This window comes from Lithobates pipiens, unplaced genomic scaffold (genome assembly GCF_037356315.1).
Source record: "Lithobates pipiens isolate NorthernLeopardFrog02 unplaced genomic scaffold, aLitPip1_a1.2 Scaffold_1, whole genome shotgun sequence".
In the NCBI taxonomy this organism is placed as follows: Eukaryota; Metazoa; Chordata; class Amphibia; order Anura; family Ranidae; genus Lithobates; species Lithobates pipiens.
The window spans coordinates 23,790,450-23,815,603 of NW_027507685.1; the positions used below are offsets into that span (position 1 = coordinate 23,790,450).

Here is a 25,154-nt window from a genome sequence, read left to right on the forward strand (position 1 = left end):
CTTCCACTGACACCAATGATGGGGAACTATTCCTCCCAATTACATCAATGATGGGGAACTATTCCTCCCACTGACACCAATGATGAGGCACTGTTCCTCCCAATGACACCAATGATGGGGAACTATTTCTCCCAATGACGGGGCACTATTCCTCCCACTGATAACAATGATGGGGCACCATTCCTCCCACTGATACCAATGATGGGGCACTAATAATTACCTTAATACCAAAGATGAGACATTGTTTATTCCCACTGATGCCAAGACATTTTCTAATCCCAATGGTCATAGTCTGGCCCCTATAAATTCTGAAGCACCATAAACTGGCCTTTCATTTAGAAAGATTGGAGACCCCTGCTATAGAACATTAGTGACAGGTTTACTTGTGCTTTTGTGTGAACCACACTACTGAGACTGACCACGGACCTTTTCTGTACACAAGAGGTGAAAGGCTTCTTCCATTCTGATCAAGAAAAGGAATCAATAGCTTATCACAGAGGTTTTCCAACAATGTAGGAAAGAATTGTGTGGCATTGAGCACTTACATCAGTTGCAAGTGTTTCAATTTGGTATTACCACCTACCTGAACCAATTATTGAAAGCAACACCCAAATCAATCATATCTCTTGTAGACATTGGGCTACATATGGCTGCTTTAGTGACCAACCATGAAGGATTATATCATCCAACCCTCTGTGTTTGCTAGCAGCTATGCCTATTATGCACCTATAATATATTCTTTGCATGTGCCTTTGCAATGGCAGAATAAAATGAATGGTAATTACTTTTCTTACCCTGGAGCAGAATATCACTGAGTCAGGGGGGTGGCCAAATAAAGAAGTAGACAATGTTCACTTTGCTCAACATTGTATGATCATCATGTGCAAGCACACATCTTGATTTAATCCCCCCACATGATTAAACATTCATTGTGAAAACAGATTTACAGGTTCACATTATACATTTTGCTTAGTTGACATTCCCCACTCCTTTAGATACTGAAATGCGATGTGTATTGTAATGTGGGGCTGGGCAGACTATGTAGAAACTAAAACCTTTAAGTTATGCGCTCTCTTTGTATGGTGAACTGGAAGAACCTGTTTTGACTGGAAACTCATAGGCTAAGCTGAACTCTAGGGAGATAAAAAGACACAAATTAGATGCAAGAGAGGGATATGTAGATGGGCTTTAGAAAGGAAAAAACTCAGGTAGGCTTTACCAAATAGAGGAGGTGGGGCAGTGCCACAGAGTCGGCAGCAAAACTGCAGTCTTTAAAATGTTATGTCACCTTCCTTAAAGTAAATCTGTCATTTGCCTTTTCAGGGCATTGTATCAGGTCCACTTCAATGCTGCCCCTACCTATAATTACCTTTCTTCTGCTCCCTCACCAGAATTGTGGGCAGAACCACCACGATTCTGCCAGCCATTCCAAATAACGGCAAAACGTACAATGCGCATTTGGATGCCATTCATTCTGGCACTTCAAACACGATTAGATGTTGCAGCGATTGTCGAGCGGAAAACCACAAGGGCAAAATCTGTAGAAAAGAAAGCAATGGCTGCTATGATTTTCCAAGGGAGTGAGCGGTTGGTGAGCTGGCTTATGGTGTCTTCCAAACATCAGGACACAACGTAAAAATTGAAAATCTGTCAACTCATTCTTCCAAAGTAGTCATTTTTATTGTTGCAGATGGGGTGCCGATAATACAAGGGTTTACGCATTTCCTGGCTCAGGCCAAAATTTGGTCCCTAAGCTTCTTTGGCGTGACAATTTAAATCAATGAACTGCCTTATGCACAACACACGTGCGCACTGTGAACAAGGCGTTAAAGAGAAGAAGTCCTGTAGTGTAACATTGGAAGAAGAGGAACAAGTGACACGCTCCTCCATATTTAGAAGTACTGGGTATGTCACTTTAAAAGGAAAGTAAGTATTATGCCGCGTACACACGACCGGACTTTTCAGGTCCGACGGTCTTCCCGACGGACTTTCGGCGGAGGTCCGATGGACTTTCTGAATGAACGGAGTTGGCCACACACGACCGGACTAAGCCCTTGTACACACGGTCGGACATTCTACCAACCAAATCCGTTGGATTTTGTCCGACGGATTTTGTCCGACGGATTGTGTCCGAAACTGTTGCATACACACGGTCGGACCAAGTTGTCGGAAAATCCGATCGTTCAGAACGTGATGACGTTATTTCGTTACGACGGGACTACGTTCACGCTAGTAGCCAATAGCTTTGGTGTAGGAATTTGATCTGAGCATGCGTGGCACTTTGTCCGATCGGAATTCTCTACACATGATCTGAGTCTAGAAGCTGTGGGACCCAGGAATGAAGTGAACTTGTTGGTTTGCCCTACATAGGCACAGCACATGTTCACTTGAAAAGAAACCTGTGCTGAGAGCAAGAAAGGGGCTGCTATTATTGATTACTTATTCTGATAAGCTAGTTGCTTGGTTGTCTCACTGGCATAATGGCTTCAGAGTCATTGACTGCGAGCAAGCAGATTAAGAGTCTGATTTCACTTGCTGCATACTTGTTTTGGGCCAGTGACCCAGACAGTAATGAAGACAATTGACATTTTCAGAAGACGGCAGAAATTGTAGTCACCACATTTCTAATGACTTTTAGTTATGCTGGATTTTAACACACAAGCGATGAGGGTTTTGCAAGAATATGTGCACGACTTGTTTTGGAAGATATAACAGATTTTGTGTATTTGTGTTAACCGTGTATTCAACTATTTGGCTAGAAATATGAAAGGTGTGTAAATGAGACCTTGTCTCTTTAACAATGAGAGCTTTGAACCAAAATAAATGTTGTTTATTCATTTCAGTCATCCATTTAGACCATTTAAACAAAGATAAGGGATTGAAGACAAATGGAATTATAGTTTTCTCTTTATTTGCCTACAGTAGTTTTAAGATACTGGAAAAGCTTGGCAGTAATTTTTGGAAGGTATTGCATAGTTTGGCTCAAGGTGAAAGGAACATGTTATTTCTATAGCAGGGTGTTCATTTACTCACAATGCTCATATGCAAGCACGGGCCCCTAAACTTGTGTCTGCAACACCCTGGGTTCCATGACATAGATAGGGAGTATAAATGCCACCTATCAGTGCCACCTATTAGTGCCCATCAATGCAGTCTCATCAGTGCCCATCAGTGCAGCCTCATCAGCGTACATCAATGAAGGAGACAAATTGCCTGTTTGCAAAATTTTAATTCAGGTTTTTTCAACAAAAAATTAAAAACCCAGAGGTGATCAAATACCACCGATTTGTGGGAAAAAATTATAAAAATTTAATTTGGGTACAGAGTTGAATGACCGCGCAATTGTCGTTCAAAGAGTGACAGAAATATATATATAAATACCTTTTATTCCCTTTTTTAGAAGTGATTAAATCCCCTTTGTTCTAAGCTGCATAGGAGCTATGGGAGGAGAACAAAAAGCACACTAATATTCCCATCAAAAAGATTGCACATCTAGAGAACTGATGGTGCTCTCCTGCTTAGTGTGGTCAGTTTTTAATAGGAAAATAGAGGGACTGACAGAAACACCAGGACAGGGCCGGCACTAATATAAGGTGGCTTCGGATGTTTGTAGCAGACGTATTTTTTTGACACAATCCTGGCTGCTATACCATAGTGTGTGTACTTTAGTAAAACCGACTGTCAGCTTTCATGTGGAAGTGATACAGGCGGTTGTGACGCCACTTATCATTTCCACCCTCACAGTGCTGTCATGGTCGGTTGTCGCTGGGAAGGGCGGAGGGAGCTCATTAGTACACAGGACAGGAAGTGACGTATATTTATATAAATAAAACTTAAAACAAAAATGTTTTGGGTATATGAGGAGAAAAATAGTAAGAAATGTAAAAAAAAATTCAGAGCTTTTTAGGCTGGGCTTCTCCTAAGGGTGCAATTAGTTTTGGAACATCACCAGGATCAGTTGAGGCAGCCCGTCATTCCGACTTCTGAAGTCTGCGTCCGCTAGCTGCCTAGACTGATGGCAGTCTCAGCCTCTCAGCGAGCCACTGAAAGACGTTGAGACAGCTGCTCCCCGGCCATCCACAGCTCAGCGCTTCGATGAGCGCGGGGGGGGGGGGGGGGCAGATCAGTAGAGATGCTGACTGGCAGTCAGCAGCTCTCCTCTTGGGGAGGTGAGAGAACCGAGCCATCGGCAATGTTTGGTGTCTTGCTTCTCAGTGAAAAGGCGGCGAGTGACAGATGCAGCATCTGTCTAAGCCCCTGTACACACGGTCGGAGATTTCTACAACCAAATCCGTAGGATTTTGTCCCTCGGATCTTGTCCGAAACTGTTGCATACACACGGTCAGACTAAGTTGTCGAAAAATCCGATCATTCAGAGTGTGATGACGTAATTTTCGTTACGATGGGACTACGTTCAGGCTAGTATCCAGTAGCTTAATGTAGGAATTTGATCTGAGCATGCGTGGCACTTGGTCCGATCAAAATTCTCTAAACATGATCGGAGTATGTCCGATCGAACCAGTTGGTCGGGAAATATTTCCAACATGTTGGAAAATTGGGTCTGACGGATATTCCGATGGAATCAGTCCGATGCATACCACACACAGTCGGATTATCCGACGACACGGTCCGATAGGACACATTCCGACGGATTCTCCGACCGTGTGTACAAGGGCTAATGCTGCATCCACCTGGGTAAGTATGAATTGCCAAAAAAAAACCCCAAAGAAACATACTTCTCTCTTAAACACAACAGCACTTAAAACAGCAATAGGCTAAGAATAGTGAACTGTTCCATGACTGCTCAAACATCCTACTAGTAAAGAAAATAGGAAATCTTTCATCCATGCTAAAATGGACGCTATAGATAAAAACCAGATGACAAAGTTTGATATCATATGGAGACCCTGGATTAAATATTATACGTCAGATAATATTGACAACCGAGTTTTATTGTTATGGTGATTAAGATTTTTTATAGAATTACAACATTAGATGATATATAAAACCTCCTCCGGAGAATTATTCCCTCCCCTTCCCCTCTTATATACCTTTTATGTTCTTCCCTTACTATATAATACTTACTATAAACATACTTTAGAAGTTATGGTCAAAACTTTAAAATCATATATTTTCTTTTAGACATATTTATATTTTCTTGGGATTAAAATGTTTAAAACTCAGCTATAAGAATGTTTTCAAATTCTAAAATATATAAGGCCATTTATTGTCATTCCCACGAGAATATCTTGAAATTCTTCTTTGCTTTCTATCATTCGTACTTCAATATGTCTACTTTTTATTTCTGGTATCACATAATTTGTCTTATATTCTGTACATGTAATTTATTTTAACATAAAATAAAAATGTTTGAACGAGAAAATAGGAAAAATGAATGCTATAGGTGTTTGTCAATCTGAACTAGTGTGGGTTTGTTGGCTACGATCAATACATTTCTCATTGTATGTTCAAGAGTATAGGAAGGAGTCATTTACAATGTCATTTACAGTAACCACATGCTAGCTGAATTAAGCAAGAGTCATTCAGTCAGTAAATGTGGTGAGCTGGTCAAACAGAAACTACCGTGTAGTTATTGGACAATAGCTGGAGCTATAGGATGGCTGCCAATAGCATCAAAAAGATGTTTGCTTTCTTATCATTAGCATCAGGCTGTGAGAATACTATATGTGTAATTGCTAACATTTAATTAACATTTCCATAGCCATTTAGCTTTGTGAGAAATTCAACCCCATTAAATATATTTTACTGTTATATAATTACATTGTTTACAGAATAAGGCTGAATCTTCGTTGAGCTTAGCAAAAAAAAAAAAAAAATCTCAATATTCCAAACCTGCTGTTAAGCTGGAGAAAAACAAAAATATGTGTTTAGAAAGCATGGACAGTTTACAGTATTATTTCCCAAAAGCACTAGTAACCATTTATGTTTTTTTTTGCATTTAAAATCATATCCAGCCCATTCAGTGTAAAGCAGGGGATTCCCTCCCCTTTCCCCCATAACCAGCTTTTCCCAAGCAGCCTGGCTCGCAGTCTCCACAATAATTCTGCCCAAAGGTGTTCTATCAGGTTGAGGTCAGCACTCTGTGCAGGCCAGACAAGTTCCTCCACCCCAAACTCACTCATCCACACTATATAGCCAAAAGTATTGGGCCACACTTTCCAAATCATTTGGTGGAGGGGGGGGGGGATTATGGTGTGGGGTTGTTGTTCAGGGGTTGGGCTTGTCTCCTTAGTTCTAGTAAAGGCAACGCTTAAGGCATCAACACACCAATACATTTTGGACAGTTTCAAGCTCCCAACTTTGTGGCAACAGTTTTGGGATGGCCCCTTCCGGTTCCAACATGACTACGCACTAGTGCACAAAGCAAGGTCCATAAAGACCATGGATGAGCGAGTTTGGGGTGGAGGAACTTGACTGGCCTGTACCTTAACCCGATAGAACACCTTTGGGATGAATAAGAGCAAAGACTGCGAGCCAGAACTTCTTGACCAACCTCACAAATGCTCTTCTGGAAGTTTGGACAAATATTCCCATGTGAAATACACACTCCTAAACCTCATGGACAGCCTTCACAGAAGAGTTGAAGCTGGTATAGGTGCAAAGGGTGGGCCAACTTAATATTGAACCCTACAGACTAAGACTGGGATGCCATTAAAGTTTATGTGCGTGTAAAGGCAGGCTTCCAAATAGATTTGGTAATATAGTGTATGTACAGGGCTCTAGGATGGGTACTGCACATAGGGCAGGGATCTGGGGTGGGTAAAGTGCAAGGGTCTAGTGAGGGGGGGGGGGGTAATGTACATAGTGCAGGGGTGTGGGGCAGAGGCAGTGTGTCCATAAGGGCACACGGGCACCGCCCCCCTCTCCAGCCACCCCTCTAGCACTAATAGATAGATTCATGCATTGTATGAATCTATGAACGTTGCTGCCACCCCCTATTCAGGTACCTGGCCCCTTTTCAGGTGCAGGGTGCCTGAATTACAGAGGCAGGGGGTGTTTTTGAAGCACCTGATTAAAGCCGCCATAGGTGACCATAGGTGACCTGCGAGCGCCATGCTGTGTTAGAAAAGTGAATGAATATTGGCTTTCCTAACACTAAACCCCATCTTCGCCAATCAGGTGCTCGGATCTGTTACCCATCACCTGATTGGCTGAAATGACAGGCGCTGTGATTGGGCGTCCGGCATTCAATCATAGCAGAGGAAAGGAAGAGAGGACGGGAGAAGACATCAAGGAGCTGTTCCACCCAGACAGGTAAGTGCAGACGGCGCTGGGCACACTGACAACATTTGATATGGCACAGTGGTTGCGTTTGATGGGGCACAGTGGGAGCAATTGATGGGCCCTGTGGCAGCAATTGATGGGCACAGTGGTTGCATTTGATGGCACAGTGGCTGCATTTGATGGCACAGTGACTGGATTTGAGGACACAGTACCAGCAATTGATGGGCACAGTGGCTGAGTTTGGCACAGTGATGGCAATTGATGGGCACAGTGGCGGCAATTGATGGGCACAGTGGCTATGTTTGATGTCACAGTGGTGGCAATTGATGGGCACAGTGCTGCGTTTGATGGCACAGTGGCAGATTTTATGGGGCACAGTGGCTGCATTTGATGGCACAGTGAAGGCAAATGATGGGCACAGTGGCTGCAATTGATGGCACAGTGGCTGCGTTTGATGGGCACAGTGGCGGCAATTGATAGGCAGGGATCTGCCAAGGGTAGTGTACATAGTACAGGGGAATGAGGTGGGTAACAAAGTGCAGTGGTCTCAGTAGGGTAACATATATAGTGCAGGGGTCCGATATATGTAATGTACATAGTTTAGGAGTCAGAATTATATACAGCAAAGCCTCCATCCAAAATGAAAAGAATATTTGCTTTTACTTCTACTTGAAGTTAAACCTACATGTCTGTAGTTTCTGGGTGAAGGCTTTAATCCCTTTTTTAACGCTGGCACCCACAGAAAAACTTAATACATTTACTGAAAGGGCATATTTATTTTCAATGATTTCAAATGCCAGACAGCCTGATTTCAGAGCTGTTATCTTACACAAGGACCTTTTAAATACCAGAGAGCAGGGTATATTTCCATTATGTTTTTATGTTTAAGCCTTTATAAACTGATTGTTTATATAATTTGTCATTACTTGCATACAATTTTTATTCTACAAATAAACTGAGCATGTCCTAACCACCCCCCATTGCCACCCTGCCCATGCTCCAGGGGCCCCCGGCAGCAAGGGAAGCGGATGTGGGAAGGAGAGAGAGTGATCGGTGTGTGTTGCGTGTGTCTGTCCCTGCAGCAGCTGAAATCTGGCTTCTCTTTCTGCAGCCAGCTGGGAGAGAAACACTATGGAATCAGTTATACGTCTTCCCCCCCGCTAGTTGAGAAACCCTGCTGTAGAGGGAGATCGTCTTTCCTGATTTTCAGCAGAGTCTTGAGACTTGGGACTTGTTTAACAGCTAAGATCTTTTGAGGAGTCAAGCTGGTTTTGGACTATCAATCCTAGTTTTCCTGGAGCCACAAGAGTTTATTACTGGCAGGCTTGCTCTCTTGGCCAAGGGACATCTTATGCCGCGTACACACGAGCGGACTGTATGGCGTACTTAGTCCATCATACAATCCGACGGACAGTCCGTCATACTTTCGACTGAACGGACTTGACCACACACGGATACCCAAACAGTCCGTCGAAAGCTTGCGCGATGACGTGTACAGCACGTACGACGGGACTAGAAATAGGAAGTCCAATACACAGCAAAGCACCCTTCCGCCGTGTAAATCCTTTCTGGGCATGCGCCATTCTTAGTCCGTCGAACTAGCCTACTGACGAGCGGATTGTCCGCTGAAACCAAAGTACGACGGACAGAATTTCGAAAAATCCGAAATACTTAGTACGCCAGACTGCACGCTGAAAAAGTCCGCTGAAGCCCACACACAAGCGGACTGTCCGCTGAAATGTGTTTCGACGGACTAAGTACGCCATACAGTCCGCCCGTGTGTACGCGGCATTACAGGTCAGACAGGAGCCATATTGAAGATAAAGTCTCACACCAGTAGCAGTCTTCAGATCAATCTGTGGCAGCACCAGAGGTTTGTTGACATTGTGCAACTCATTGCCTTATACTCAGTCACACTGTTATTCTCAGTGGCATAGAGACATCCGCTTCGATCTCCACCTGGGGCTTCCTGCCAACGCTACCACAGTCCCTGTGCAATCACCAATCTAATCTACTGCCATCCAAAACCTGCTCATTCCATCTTCTTGCACTGAAATCTTAGCTTCAATTGGAATTGGTGACAGGGCAGTCTGTCTAGAATTTACTCTGTTTCTTTTATACATGGACACTGTTAGCAAACACCCTTACTTTCCCCTTCTTAGTTAACTTGTTACCTTGCCATCACTGCATGCAGACTTAATTATCAGCACCTACTGTATGCTGTAAGGCCGCGTACACACGCGGGGACTGTTCGGCCAAATTTGTCCATCAAACAGTTTCGGCAAACAGTCCGCTCAAAATTAGCATGGACGGACATGGCCACACACGACGGACGAACAGTTTGCTGAAACCGTGCGCGATGACGTGAACGGCACGTACGACGGGACGAAAAATACGACGTCCTATACACTGCATTATAACTTTCGGCGTGTAAATCCTTTCTGAGCATGCGCGGAACTTAGTTTGTCAAACAAGCCTACACACGAGGGAACTGTTCGCTGAAACAAGGTTTCAGCGGACAGTTTTTCGGAAATTCCGAAAAACCTTGTTCAGCGGACTGTTCGCTGAAACTGTCCGCTGAACGCCCACACACGGGCGGACTGTCCGCCGAAACACTGTTCAGCGGACAAAGTTGGCCGAACAGTCCCCGCGTGTGTACGCGGCCTTAGTGTTAAGGCCCCAACCAACTGCGGGCAGACGATACAGTCTTCAGCACAAACTGCCTCTTTGCTAGCCAAATATCTATCACCCCCTAGGGCAGTGATGGCGAACCTTGGCACCCCAGATGTTTTGGAACTACATTTCCCATGATGCTCCTGCACTCTGAAGTGTAGTTGAGCATCATGAGAATTCATGGGAAATGTAGTTTCAAAACATCTGGAGTGCCAAGGTTCGCCATCACTGCCCTAGGGGTACCTTCCCTCCACCTATAGAGAACGCTTACCATCCTTAGCAATATCACCCCGAAGCCTGACTGCATTGGTGGCAGGCCTCCTTCCACAGCTACTGCTGTACCATTAGAAAGCACCACTACAGTTCATACTGTTTTACCAAGTGATTCCTTATTATCTGTTTTAATCTGCCTATTCATTGTTACTTGAATCCACTCTGCTTGTTTCTTACATCATCCAAATGTTTATTGCTGTTAGGCAAGTGTTTCTGTAATTAACTCGTACTACTTTGAAGTACTCAATACAATAGTGTTTGCTGAACTCCATGTTAGTTGCCTTTAAGCCTCGTACACACGATCGAATTGTTGGCCAACAGAGTGTCAGACTTTTGTCCAAAGGGCATGTGCCAGGAACTTGTGTTGCATACAAACGGTACACAATTGTCGGCCAACAAACACAAACGTAGTGACTGTGGAATTTCAGCTCTCGAGCACCACCCTTTGGGCACCTTCTGCTAATGTCATGTTTGGTGTGCAATGATTCTGAGCATGTGTGTTTGTACTTTGGACTTTTGTGTGATGGACTTGTGTACACACAATATGAAAACCTGACAACAGACCATTGTCCGCCGAAAATTTACTAGCCTGCAATCCAACATTTGTTGGTGGAAAGTTGGACAACAATTGTCTGAAGGAGCATACTTAAGCCTCGTACACATGATTGGATTGTTGGCCAACAAAACCGTGGACTTTTGTCCGAAGGGCATTGGCCCAAACTTGTCTTGTGTACACACGGCACACAATTGTGTGCCAACAACCATGAACGTAGTGACGTACTACATATTTTTTCAGCTCTTTAGTGCCACCCTTTGGGCTCCTTCTGCTAATTTCATGTTAGTAGAAATTTGGTGAGTGTTGATTCACACTTTTCATTTCATGCTTTTCATTTCATGCTTTTCAGTTAGTTTTTTAAAACGGCCGTTCATCAACCAGACATGTTGCAGAATTGGAGGAGATAACGTGTTATTTATTATTGGCCTTGGAGTTATTGCTTTGACATTATTTTTTTTTGGTTGAATAATGATTTAATTTGGTATATTTTCTATATTTTTGGATGCAGGGAATGCACTTTTTGGGTACTTTCTATTGGAAGATAGCATGTCTAATTTTATTTGCTTCCTTTTTTTTTTTTTTTTTTTTAATGCACAATAAAAAAAATTGTGTAGAATAATACTTGGCTATGTGTTTTACTTCAAGTGGCATTTTGGGAGTAGGCAGTTACATTGAAAAAAATAGTTCTAAATTTGATCTTAAAAACTAGGCAAGAATGGTGTTGTGGTAACTTGTCCAAAGAAAAAACAAAATAATATTATTCTTGATATCACTAGGTAAAAAACCTTTGAAAATGAATTTGCAATAACTCCATCAGTATCACCAGCAAAGTAGCTTCATTATTATCCCATTAAAGAAGAAGAGAATGTGCGCTGCATTTCGAGATTTCATAATTTGCCACATCACAAATGTTAATTCTCCATTACGAACGCTAGTTTACAAAACCGACTGCTTCTGGCTCGTCCATGCTTTCGAGCATGCGTGTTTGTACTTTGGACTTTTGTTCGACGGACTTGTGTACACATGATGGGAAAATCTGACAACACACATTTGTCTGCGGAAAGTTCGAAAACCTGCTATCCAACATTTGTCCATGGAAAATCCCACAATTGCTCGATGGAGCGTACACACGGTTGGATTTTCCTCCAACAGCTTGTCATCACACATTTCCCATCGGAAAATCTGATCGTGTGTACGAGGCTTTACAGTTGGATTTTAGGCAAACAGTCTGTCATCACACAATTCCCTGCCGAAAATCCGATCCTGTGTATGAGGCTTAAATGTTACATAAAGACACCAGTCCATCCAGTTCAAGTGTCTACAATTGTCCCTATCCCTTTACATTGTACATCACACACTCACATTGGTCCCTACCCTCAAGGAGCCCATAATCCAAGGTCCTCATTCATATACTAGGGCCAATTTTGGACACAAGCCAATTAACCTACCTGCATGTCTTTGGATTGTCTGAGGAAAACCCACGCAGGCACAGGGAGAACATGCAAACTCCAGGCAGGTAGTTTAGTGGTTGGGATTTGAACCAGCGACCCTTTTTACTGCTAGGCGAAAGTGGCAAACACTACACCACTGTGCCGCCAATGTGTCATGGATATTGTGTGTTGCAAGTTTATGGAACAGCGTTGCCAAATTCAAATCTGAAACTACAGTGCCAGAAGGATTGAGGTGTTTGCAAGATCAGGGCAGTTCCAAAGGACAAGCATTACTCAAGTTTCATGAGCTTGAATAAAAGAATTTGAATGGCCTACACAGAGCCTTGAAAAAAAACCTTAATGCTCCGTACACATGATCATATTCTCCAACAACAAATGTTCGATGTGAGCTTGTTGTCGGAAAGTCTGACCGTGTGTATGCTCCATCAAACATTTTTTCGAGAGCAGGTTCTCAAATTTTCCGCCAACAGAACTTGTTGTCGGAATTTCCGATCGCGCGTACACAAGTTCGTCACACAAAAGTTCACACATGCTTGGAATCAAGCAGAAGGAGCTAAAGGCAAACAGACTGTTTACTTTGCAAGTGTAGTTGCACTCATTTTCCCCGGAGCTTAGTAAATGCGGTAAAGCTCTGCTGATTTCCATCATCCAATCATGTGCAAGCAAGAGTTTTTTTTTTTTCCCCTTGCACCTGATTGGGTGTTCCATTACAAAGTGAAGCTTTACCACATTGACATTTACTAAGAAATAAAAATGCAAATGCACTTGCACAGTGCTCCGTCTATATTTGCATTTAGTAAATCTACCTCACAGGCACAACAGGCTATAAACAGAATTTAAAGGCACCTCACGCCTCTCCTTTTGAAAATGCCAGTTGCCTGGCTATCATGCTTATCCAATTAAGCACACTTTTATCAAGTTTCAGTACTGCCAAGCTTGATGTGAATGGTGATGTAAAGCTCCAAAAAAGCTTGAATATTAAAAAAAAGTTATGCCATTGTGTTTGAAACCCTAAGCCCTTGTACACACGGTCGGACATTCCGACGGAAAATGTCCGATCAGACAGTGTTGTCGGATAATCCGAATCGTGTGTGGGCTCCATCGGACTGTTTCCGTCGGAATATCCAACCAACAAAGTTTTAGAGTCGGGCTATAAAATTTTCCGACAATATGATACGATCGGACTTTGTCTGATCATTTGTAGAGAATTCCGATCGGACAAAGTGCCACGCAGGCTCAGATCAAATTCCTAGACCAAAGCTATTGGCTACTAGCCTTAACGTAGTCCTGTCGTAACTAAATAACGTCATCACGTTACGAACGATCGGATTTTCCCACAACTTTGTCCGACCGTGTGTATGCAACACCAGTTTCGGCCAAAATCCGTCGCACAAAATCTTTTGTTGTCGGACACAATCTTTTGTTGTCGGAATGTCCGACCGTGTGTACAAGGGCTTACAGTTAGTGTCTCCTAAATGGATAAATTTCAGGCAGGTGTTTACAAGCTAAGGGTAAACTATCCCGTTTGTATCTTCAGACACAATAGGTTATTGTATAAACATGTAGATTCCCATTGGGCAAACATGCACAACTGAGCTTATTGAGGAGAGAGAATGATCACTATGTGACGTAAACCAGGGTAACATAGACACTGATGTATTTCCATAAATACACATTAGCCCAACTTTATATCTACGCCCAAATGTTTGTAGGTGTAACTTCTCCTTAAAGTGCAAAAAATATATGCATATATATATATATATATATATATATATATATATATATATATATATATATATATATATATATAATAGAGCACTGTATTGTGCAACACAGTATCTTGCTACAGGCTAGAAATGCTATAACTCTGCTTCAACATAAAGCGAAAAATGTTTATTCAATACTGATGCTTTTTCAGAGAGCTCTGAACTATGCTATCTGACAACTGGTAGTACCTGTTGAATAGAACATAGAATAATGTGAAGTAGCAGAAAAGGGTTAAGTGAATTCCCCGCCCCTGGGAAGGTTGTGTAGAGCACCTGCGGTGCAGGTAATGCAGGGAGGAGTTCACTTTAGAATCACTGGGCAGAGTGAAGAGAACAGATCTGGTTTCTACATCACAGATACACTTTCTAGTGCAGATTGAGTAGAGTTGGTTCCTTGTTAGAACGGTCTGACTTGTAGGGAAAAAAAAAAAAAAAAATGAGGCTTCAATCAGGAGGAACCTTGGTTTCCTTGCTGCTGTATTTTCTAGGTGTACAGAACTCCAAAGCTGATGTTCTGTGGACAGCCAATGTAAATCTCTCCTACGTGTTGGACAACAGAACACTGTTTGAAGAGGGAGAGATTGGGGTCTTTGGCAACGACTCGCCAGTGGACAGGGCTTTTGGACTGGTGGTTCTACCAAAGAATCATAGGAATTCTAATTTTTATGCATGTACATCCAATGTGAACTTCAGTATTCCAGAGAACTGGAATGGACCTTGGATTGCACTTATACAGCGAGGAGGGGGCTGCACCTTCGGTGATAAAATCAATGCTGCTGCTATGGTGGGAGCCAGAGCGGTGGTCATATACAACAACAATGGAGATGACAATGAGGTCATTGAAATGTCTCATCCAGGTGAGTTTGAAGACAATAATAATGTATAATCTGTATGTGCATGTAGAATAAAAAAAGACAAAAAGAACAATGATTGCTCTTCTTTACCAAACACTCTAAAACTTGTAAAATAGTCCAAAAATACATGCATACAAGTTGCGTATTTTTTTTTAACATTGGAAACTTACTAAAAAAAAAAGATGATTCTGGAAAGCTTTAAAAAAATAATGTAGTATATGAAAATACATGAATAAACAATAAAAAATGACACACTTCCTTCGCAAAGCATAGAAGCAATAATAAAAAAATAAAGTAACTTGAGGGGATGAGGGCATGTTTTGGATGGGTGTTCAAGAACTGTTCTGAACATTGGCAGCTCTCAGATCTTAAAGATGTAATGGGCAAGGATTCTGCCAGTGTAGGTTCAGAGCACCAGAGTGTGGCCTGGAAGTTTAATTTGGTTTGTTAAGCGTAGAATTTGATATTGTAATTACTGAGCCATCTGTTTATTCAGTTACTGCCAGCCCTGACAAATCATAAAAGAATTAGTGGTATTTTATTGAATCTGTCATTCAGACTGCCTTGTATACACATTTTTCCAGGAAGAAAATTATTTATTTAATAATTGGCCTTCTTGGTGGTTTTGTTTTAAAAAGCTATATTGTAGTGAACTACACTTACTATAGCTAAATTAATGCATGCAGTGTTTTTACTTAATGGCAGCAATGGCTTTTTCTTCCCCCCCCCCCCCCTTTTTTTTTTCCCCCCTATTTTGGAAGTTTTCCGATATTTTGGAATTCATTTGGAGTCCATGGTTGAGTGTTTTTTGTTTTGTGTAGTGAATGATGAGTACACCTTTAGATCGAGTTCATCTACATGACAATACCCTTTTATCCAGCCCACCATTGTCCTTTACATTCACCAAGGCGAATAGTTTTGGTGGACAGCCAAAATAATTCTTGCGTACACTATATACACATGTTTAGGGCCATCTGGAGCTTAATAAATAGGCTTATAAATTTATGATCGTCCATATGTGGAAATGATATCCCTAATGCAAGTGTATGCCTTAAAGGAAACAATCCTATAGCTCCTCAATAAAATCAGGGGACAATCCAGTCAATCATATAAAAATTTAAAGAAAGTAGCAAGGGCTCAGGTATTAGAAAGATAGTACCAAATGTATGTACAAAACATATCACATAGATGTACAAAATAGTGTCACTATGTGATAGGTTTTGTAAATCTATATCACATAGTGACACTATTTTGTACATCTATGTGATATGTTTTGTACATACATTTGGTACTATCTTTCTAATCTCTGCACCCTTGCTGCTTTTATTTTTTTCAAATAGTTTTGTTGAAACTAAACAAAAACCACAAAGGTAATGAAAGAGAAACTGTTGTGAAGAAAAACAAAGGGTTGCCATTTCTGGTTTTCTTCTAAAATGCTCGGTGGCATGGCCTTTTATGCTGAGTCACTAGCCTCAATATGTTGAGTCCCTCACCTGGGACAAGTATACAAATCAGAAAAGTCAAAAACCTAAATCTAAATACTTGTTCTAGGTCAGTTACTTAAAGTATCCAGGCAAGGGTTCAGGTTTCCTAAAAGGGCAATGCCTTGAATGGGTGTGTGACCGTGTTCAGGCCTGGAAATGTTACCACCAAGGAGAATCCTTTAGGGGAGATTACATGCTCCCCCACCCCCCATATCCAAAAGTTCTACTTCATTAAAGTGGTTGTAAACCCTTACGAAACAAAAAAGGAAGGCACACTGACCTAGTGCATTACCATAGATAGAGCTTTATTGAAAACAGAACAAATAGCAAAATGGCTACTCGCAAACGAGTATTGATAAAAGGCATAATCAATACAATTGGATCCATTGCACCAAACATCAACACATCCAGATCTTATGTCAGATAAATTGATTGATGAATACCCAGGCAATGGTTCCTCGCTGGAGACTAATCAGATTAGATTAGCCTCCAGCGAGGAACCATTGCCTGGTTTGGCTCTAAGGAAAGGGGTTCTCCCCTGAAACGTGTCAGCCGTCTACGTTGGGGTATTAATCAATTTATCTGACATCAGATCTGGATGTGTCGATGTTCGGTGCAATGGATCCAATTGTATTGATTATGCCTTTTTATCAATACTCGTTTATGAGTAGCCATTTTGCTATTTGTTATGTTTTCAATAAAGCTCTATCTATGGTAATGCACAGGGTCAGTGCGCCTTCCTTTTTTGTTTTGTTTTTCTCCAGTATTTGAATACCCAATATTCTAAGGAGGGCTGCAAGACTTTTTTGACACTACCATCTTAAACTGTCGGTATCACACTTTGAAGACCGAGACACCAGAGCGCAGGAGAAGTTGTCTTTTTTTTTCTTGTAAACCCTTACGTACCCCCAAGTGCCCTATTAACTGAACATGTGAAAGCAAACTGAAAGACCTCCTCCTGAGACGTGTGTATGCATGACATGGCTGCATAAGCACCACTCTAATAACAGAATTGTTATAACACAAGTCCAACTGCCTTTAGCAGACAACGGTGCATAGCAATGTTTTGAATTGGAGTTCCTGCATTCGGTCCTACCACCTACTCCTTTTCAGCATGTTGTAGCTAAGTAGGTTTGAGCCAGGGAAAAATAAAGCTAATCTCCTATAATTAAACAAAAAAAAATGTCCCTTATTCTGCTCCGTATGTACTGTGCTATCTATTGGCATGATTTAATAAGCACAGATGCAATTCTTGAAGATTCCAGGTCATCGGTGTTGGCTTCTCCCCTAATACAGTAGATGTAGATTGTAAATTGGTGAGGACCCTTCTGTGTGTTGCCTATATGGCCAGCATTCTAGACTGAATGACCCCTAGACTGCAAAGTTAGGGGTCCATTTCTTTCGGTGAGTGGGGACACAGGAGGGGTGTGTGGCGCACCTTGAAGTTTGGAGCACAACTGCAGTTTAATGCTTGGAGCACTTTGCAAAATAGATATGGACATTTTTTATTTTGTTCCACATATCAATTTGAATATTTTGTGAGCACTGTATATGTATAATTGTTTTTTCAAGTGAATAGTACTGTGTACAGCAGCTGCAAACGCTAGATTTTATATATGTATACTGTTATTACTTCAAGCGCGAGAGAGTGTGTGTGTGATCTCACAAAAGTGAGTACACCCCTCACATTTATTTATTTTACAAAAAAGGTGTACAGCTTGTATAACAGTGTAAATTTACTGTCCCCTCCAGAATAACTCAACACACAGCCATTCATGTCTTGGGCATGGAGTTCACTAGAGCTTCAAAGGTTGCCACTAGAGTCCTCTTCCACTCATCCATGATGATATCACGGAGCTGGTGGATGTTAGGGACCTTGCACTCCTTCGCCTTCCGCTTGATGCCCCACAGATGCTCAATATGGTTTAGGTCTAGAGACATGCTTTGCCAGTCCATCACCTTTACCCTCAGTTTCCTTAGCAAGGCAGTGGTCATCTTGGAGGTGTCTTTGGGGTCATTCTCTGAGGGGAGGGGATCATCTGCTTCAGTATGTTGCAGTACATGTGGAGCATGTCATGTTAAACAGCTGTATGGTCATCGTACTGCAGCTCAGTTTCAGGATCTTGGCAATCTTCTTCTTGTAGCCTCTTCCATCTTTATGTAAAGCAACAATTCTTTTTTTTCAGATCCTCAGAGAGTTCCTTACCATGAGGTGCCATGTTGAACTTGCAGTGACCAGTGTGAGAGCGATAACACACAATTTCACACACCTGCTCCCCATTCACACCTGAGATCTTGTAACACTAATGAATGACCTGACACCAGGGAGGGAAAATGGCTAATTGGGCCCAATTTGGACATTTTCACTTAGGGGCCTACTCACTTTTGTTGCCAGCGGTTTAGACATTAATGGCTGTGTTGAGTTATTTTGAGGGGACAGCAAATGTACACTGTTATACAAGCTGTACAATCACTACTTTACATTGTAGCAAAGTGTAATTTCTTCAGTGTTGTCACATGAAAAGAAATAATAAAATGTTTACAAAAATGTGAGGGGTGTACTCACTTTTGTGAGATGGGGGGTTATTTATTAAATGCAACTCCACTTTGTACTGCAAGTGCACTTGGAAATGCAGTCGCTGTAGATCTGAGAGGGGGGCATGCAAGGAAAATAAAAATCAGCATTTTTTGCTTGCACATGATTGGATGATAGAAATCAGCAGAGCGTCCCCTCATTTGTCTTTAGTAAATCAATCCCACTGTGTGTGTGCATATTTTTATAGTGGTCTGATCTCTTCTATATTAGTGTATAGTACTTTTGTATGTTGGCTATTATAATGAATTTGTATTTCCTAATGTATGGGGAAGATATTGACAAGGAATTCTCATGGGGCATTTGTGGTACAAAAATCTATTCCCATATGTTAGAACAATTCCATCCGGAAGACACCTGAACACTAATGACATGTTACGGAGCCCTGGAGCAAAAATAAGGTTGCTAAGGTGTTTCGCCCCCCCCCCCCCTTTTTTTAGTAGTATAGTCCCACACCAGTCCTGTATTCAACCATAGGTTTCCCTCTACTTTCCACCTTCTCTTGATTGCGTGCAGAGTATTGCTTCTGTGGCTTGAATGTTTTCAGCAGTTTTGCAGGGAGCAGCTTTGTGAAAATATGGGGGGGGGGGTAACTATATTATATTTAACCACTTCCATACCAGGCCTATACTGGCACTCCTCTCCTACATGGGTTTTTTTATTTTATTTTTTTCAACAAATGTGGAGTTGCCTTTTAAGTTTTGACCAAAAAAAAATGGAAGCCGATTGGTTACTGTGCACAGCTGCACCAGATTTTGCACTTTCCAGTTTTAGCAAATTAACCCCTGTGCATTCAGATCCATGCACTTACTCTTACCCACGTGTTAGATTTTGATATGCGACTGGGTCCAGCCGCTGCATCTGCTTCTATGAGTCGCCTGGGCACACCCCCAAGGTGGTTTCATACAAAGAGGATAGTGGCTCAACACGGACGAAGCGTCTGTGTCCACCTGAATCAGCCCTTAGGATGCACTCACACTGGTCTGTGCCTGCATTCAATTGCCCCCCCCCCCCATTTACACTGGGCTATAAACTGATGTTCTGGGAAACATCTAATATTATATCATCCCCCTCGGTCAACTAGATCACATAGATTCCTGCTTTTGTGCTTGGTAATCTATGTTCTTATTGCAGCAAACTGTACCAGACCATGAGTGAACTGTGCCCCTAATGCAGAGAATAAATAAAGTGTGTGCGGGGGGGGGGTGGGGGTGTTCTGCCGGTGTACCATTTGAGAACATTTTATTTTTCACTTTCTGTTCATGGAATGCAACAGGAAATAAGAGGGGATTTCTTCTCTTAAACACTTGTTCCATTAACAGGTTTTCCCCTTATATCTCTTAGCGGTGCTAAAATACTGGATTTCCATATGTAGCTCCCTGCTCCTGATGAGCAGACACTATTATTTATTTATTTATTTATTTTCAATTTAATTGTCTGAGGCCATAGTTTGGCTCATAATTTCTCTAAAAAGTTGCTGTCACCATCGGTGGGTGTGGAACAGTAGCAGGCTAGATGCATTGAATACCGCCTCTTGCTCGGAAATGGTTCAGTGGGTGTGGTTTCCCTGCTGTGCATTCTGGGGGAGGGTATTTAAGGAACAGACGCCATTTTTTGGGGGTTTGTCTGTGATCCCAACCCCAGGGCCCTCCTGGCCTGGGGTCTGTGTCGCATGGTCTTGCGCCCTGGGGCAGGCTGGCCCGAGGCTTCACAACTGAGAGTGTAGGCCCAGGAATGCCTTGGGGCCTACTGATCCAGGGGTGGTCCTGTGCTGTCTCGCCTGCGGGTAGAAGCCAAGGAAAGCTGAAGAATCCAGGGAAGGGCTTTTCCAGTGGAGGACCGAGCGCAAGGCTGGTGTCTCTGGAGGAGCCTGGAAACTCAGTTTGAGGATGCATCCCGGATAAATATCCTTACAGTATCGCCGGGTCGGCTGAAAGAATCTGGTGGTTCTTCCTAAAAAAAAAAAAAAAAAAAAAAAAAAAAACAACTCTCAAGAATCTCTAAGTTCGACTAACAAGTCTGTGGCAGAGACTTTGTTTGGCATATCGGCTGCTAGGTCAAGTGAGAAGGGCCTATCCTGTGACTGCTGGATCCAGTCTGTGGAGCTGTTTGTCCTCTGGATCTGACTGATACCTCCTAACCCGCAATTACCAGGTGCCTGAACTCCCCCTTATCCTCTAACCCCCTATTGAAGGACGGTGTCTTGTGTCTTTCTTTTGATATTACCCTAAATAAATCTTCAAAAAGTACCACGTGTCTGATATAACTTAATTTGGGCTACTTTCCACGGGGACCCCCCCCCCCCCCCAAGATGAAGAGGCGAGCAAGAGGTAACGGTAAGCCTGAATAAAACCAGCAGCTCCTTCGGGGGTTAGTGCTACACATTTTTCTTAACAATTGTCAGCAGGGCTAACAGTAGTAAATCTCCCAGATGTAGACTTCAACAGCAATAAAAACGTATCCAATCTTATGAAAAAAAAGTTTACTTGGAGACGCACATTACTGCAAAAAAATGAAGAATCATACAGTATGTACTGTATATACAGTGGGTATAGAAAAGAATCGCCCTCAATTTTAAAATCATTTTGTTGCTTTGCAGCCTGAAAAGAAGATACACTGGGGGTTATTTATGAAAGGCAAATCCACTTTGCCTACAAGTGCACTTGAAATTGCACTGAAAGTGCAGTCCCTGTAAATCTGAGGGGAAGCTCTGCTGATTTCATCATCCAATCATGTGCAATCTAAAATGTTTTTTTTTTTTTTCTTGCATGATGTCCCCCTTGGATCTACAGCGACTTTACTTCCAAGTGCACTTTCAGTGCAAAGAGGACTTTCCTTTTCGGAAAAATAACCCCCACTGTTTGTTTTTGTTTTTTTGCTTTTTTCTAGCTGTATTTACAGGGTGCAACTTATAACATGCAAGTGAAAGATTATATAACACCAACATGTCAGAAAAAAAAAAATCAAAAACAGAATCAGAGTTGGGGAAAAGGACCCCCTTGTGTCAGTATTTTGTTGAACCACCTTTTGCTCTAATTACAGCCTTTAGTCTGTTGGGATTTGTCTCTATTAACTTTGCACATCTTGGCAATGTCAGCCCACTCTTTTTTTGCAGAACTGTTCAGTTAAATTTGATGGTGACCGTTTGTGGACTGCAGTCTTCAGGTCACTCCACAGATTTTCAATGGGGTTTAAGTCTGGGCTCTGACTAGGCCATGTAAGGACATTCACCCTTTTTCTCCTTCGACCACTGGTCGTTTTTGTTGTGTGCTTTTGGGTCATTGTCACGTTGGAAGATAAACCTTCTCCCCCGTATGCTGACAATTGCTCCAGTCCCTTCTGCCAGGAACCCTCCCCCCCCCCCCCCACCACCCCAATAACAGGATATTACCACTTCCATGCATTACTCTGTAGGAATGGTATTATTTCAATGGCAAGCTGTATTACATTTTCACCAGAGGTATCCATTTTTATTTTGAGGCTTCAATTTTAGTCTCATCCGACCATAACATCCTTCCAACCCCCACCACCCCACCCCACGTGCCATCAAAATCTTCAAAGTGCATTTTGCCAAAGCTCAGTCATGACTGCAGGGGGCCTTTGGTGAGGAGTGGCTTCTTTTTCTTGTAACCCTTCCATACAAGCCATATTTATAGAGAATTTGTAACAATGTTGTCACATGCACACAATGACCGCTGTCATAAATTTCTGCAACTGCTTCAGAGTTGCTGTAGACCTCTTAGCTCTTGTACTTACGGTCGGACATTCCAATGGAAAATGTCCAATCGGACCGTGTTGTCAGATAATCCGACAGTGTGTGGGCTCCATCGGACTATTTCCGTCGGAATATCCGACCGACAAAGTTTTAGAGCTGGGCTATAAAATTTTCCGACAACAAGATCCAGTCAGACTTTGTCTGATCATTTTGTAGAGAATTCCGATCAAAGTGCCACGCATGCTCAGATCAAATTTCTAGACCAAAGCTATTGGCTACTAGCCTGAACGTAGTCCCATCGTAACAAAATAACGTCATCACGTTACGAGCGATCGGATTTTCCCACAACTTTGTCCGACCGCGTGTATGCAACACCAGTTTTGGACAAAATCCAACGGATTTTGTTGTCGGAATGTCCGACCGTGTGTACAAGGGGCTTAGTCTTTCTGCCCAATTTCCTTCTGGCACTTCCAGTTAAGAGCGTCATCCTGATCCTGAGAGGGACTGTGCTGTACCAAATACCTTCCACTTCTTAACGATAGATTTTCACTGTGCTTCTAGGCAGTGATAAAGTCTTTTGAAATGTTTTTGTATCCCCTCCGGATTTGCGTCGGCCATGCGCAGAAGGAAACTGGCTGTGAATTCTTCACTGCAGGTCACCCTTTGTTACATTGCCGGTGCCTGCACCCGAGCTGATGGTCAGCTGCTACAGCATCATCATTTTGTAGCTGCTGACTTGTATATATATGTGTGTGTGTGTGTGTGTGTGTGTGTGTGTGTATGTGTGTGTGTGTGTATGTGTGTGTGTGTGTATGTGTGTGTGTGTGTATGTGTGTATGTGTGTATGTGTGTATGTGTGTATGTATGATTTTTGTGTGTGAATATCAACACTTGTAGTATTACCTTTTTGTATCTGAACTAAGCTATTACCAATCCTGGGACGTGGGGGCCACCAACCACACCAGAACTTTCTTCAGACCAGCAGGAACTAGACAAATTTTGCTGTGTGTACCACTGTCTGTTGGTGTAATGGCTGCAGCGCTGAGTATTCTAATAAGGGGGGGCTCACATGGAATGGATAGCTATGTTGTGTGCATTATAGAAATATGTTCAGTATGTATAAGGAACTTTTGTGGATAGACATGGGTCAGCAATCACAGCTTCCATATCTGGTGGACTCCAAGGCTGTTATCCTAGATTTGCTATCTAGTGAATTTTCATGTGAGTTAAGAATGGAAGACGGAAATTGAGGCTTTTCAAGCTTCAATGGTGGCATGCTTATTCCGGGGCCATCGCTTACTAGGTAGTGAAGCCAAAGTCATAAGAGCCACAGAGCATGCATCTTAAAAAACAAAAACAAAAAACAAGTTGGTGGCAAATCTGTAGTTTCAATCCTCACAGGGCTGCTTTAAGAGCTTTTTGTTGAACATTGTTGTATGAATGTTGTACAGAATCAAATGTAAAACTCTTTATAGATGCTGAAAAAATATTTCTCTTTATTTACAAATGCTATATTTTTTTTTTAAATGCCCTACTGATTTTAAATTTTAATATGGGTGAAATGGATTCACAGCGTAGGCAACTTGCCCTCCCAACATATCGTCTTTTAATAAGTGCATTTTTTTTTTATTTGCAGTTACCTATAGCAACAAATCAGAATCCATCTTGTAGTGGATTGATTTCAGCGTGAATTAGTTGCTCCTTATGCCACGTACACATGATCGGAATTCTCATCGGAAGAAGCTCTGATGGTTTTCCCGACGTAATTCAGCTCAAGCTGTCTTGCCTACACACGGTCACATCAAATTCCGATCATTTATAACGCGGTGACGTACGACGTGACTAGAAAAAGGAAGTTCAATAGCCAGTAGCCCATATATTCTGTCTCGTAGTTGAATCTGAGCATGCGGGATTTTTTGGCGTGTCGGAATTGCATACACACGATCGGAATTACCGATAGAAAGTTTTTCCGTTGGGAAAATTGAGAACATGTTATCAATTTTTGGCTGGCGGAAATTCGGACAGCTAAATTCCGATGGAGCATAAACACGGTCGCATTTTTCGATGAAAAGCTCTCATTGGTCTTTTTCTGGCCGGAATTCCGATCGTGTGTGCGCAGCATTACAATTGGCACTCTCTTGTTCAATAAGACTTCAGTAAATGTAAATGGACATGTTATATGAATCCAGCTTGAAATTACAACATTGCTCATTTTGACATGTTCGTATTTTGAAGCTTATGTTGTTGGTTGTTGTGTGGATCTGTGACATTTCAGTGAAAAACCTTCGACATCCTCCCTGTATCAAACATGTTTAGTCATGCACCAGAGCGACTAGATCTGGTCTGAGCCACAGCATAGAACATTCCATTTAATATTTGCACGTCACATTCTTTCCATACAATTACCTGATCTGTCTTCCTAGTAGGACAGGGTGGTTAACACTGTTCTCCTCCTAGTCGATTGATAAAGTAATATATTATATGGCTGAAGTATATCTATCTGGCTGTAAATGGCGTACTTGTAACACTTTAAATTGCCTCTAT

General features: G+C 42.1%; 1 protein-coding gene across 3 annotated transcripts in view; it reads left to right on the forward strand.

Moving 5' to 3' along the window:
* RNF128 (ring finger protein 128) overlaps positions 1 to 25,154 on the forward strand; it is a 176,286-nt gene that overhangs the window by 69,894 nt on the left and 81,238 nt on the right. The window contains exon 1 of one of the 3 annotated variants that reach the window (XM_077485039.1): positions 14,261 to 14,821. The exons of 1 other annotated variant lie outside the window; for it this stretch is intronic. In XM_077485039.1, the coding sequence (XP_077341165.1) occupies positions 14,401 to 14,821 (421 nt within the window). In that variant the 5' untranslated portion in view covers positions 14,261 to 14,400. Of the gene's footprint in view, positions 1 to 14,260; positions 14,822 to 25,154 lie in introns of those variants that run through there. One more of the 3 variants, XM_077485095.1, reaches the window with a different exon arrangement.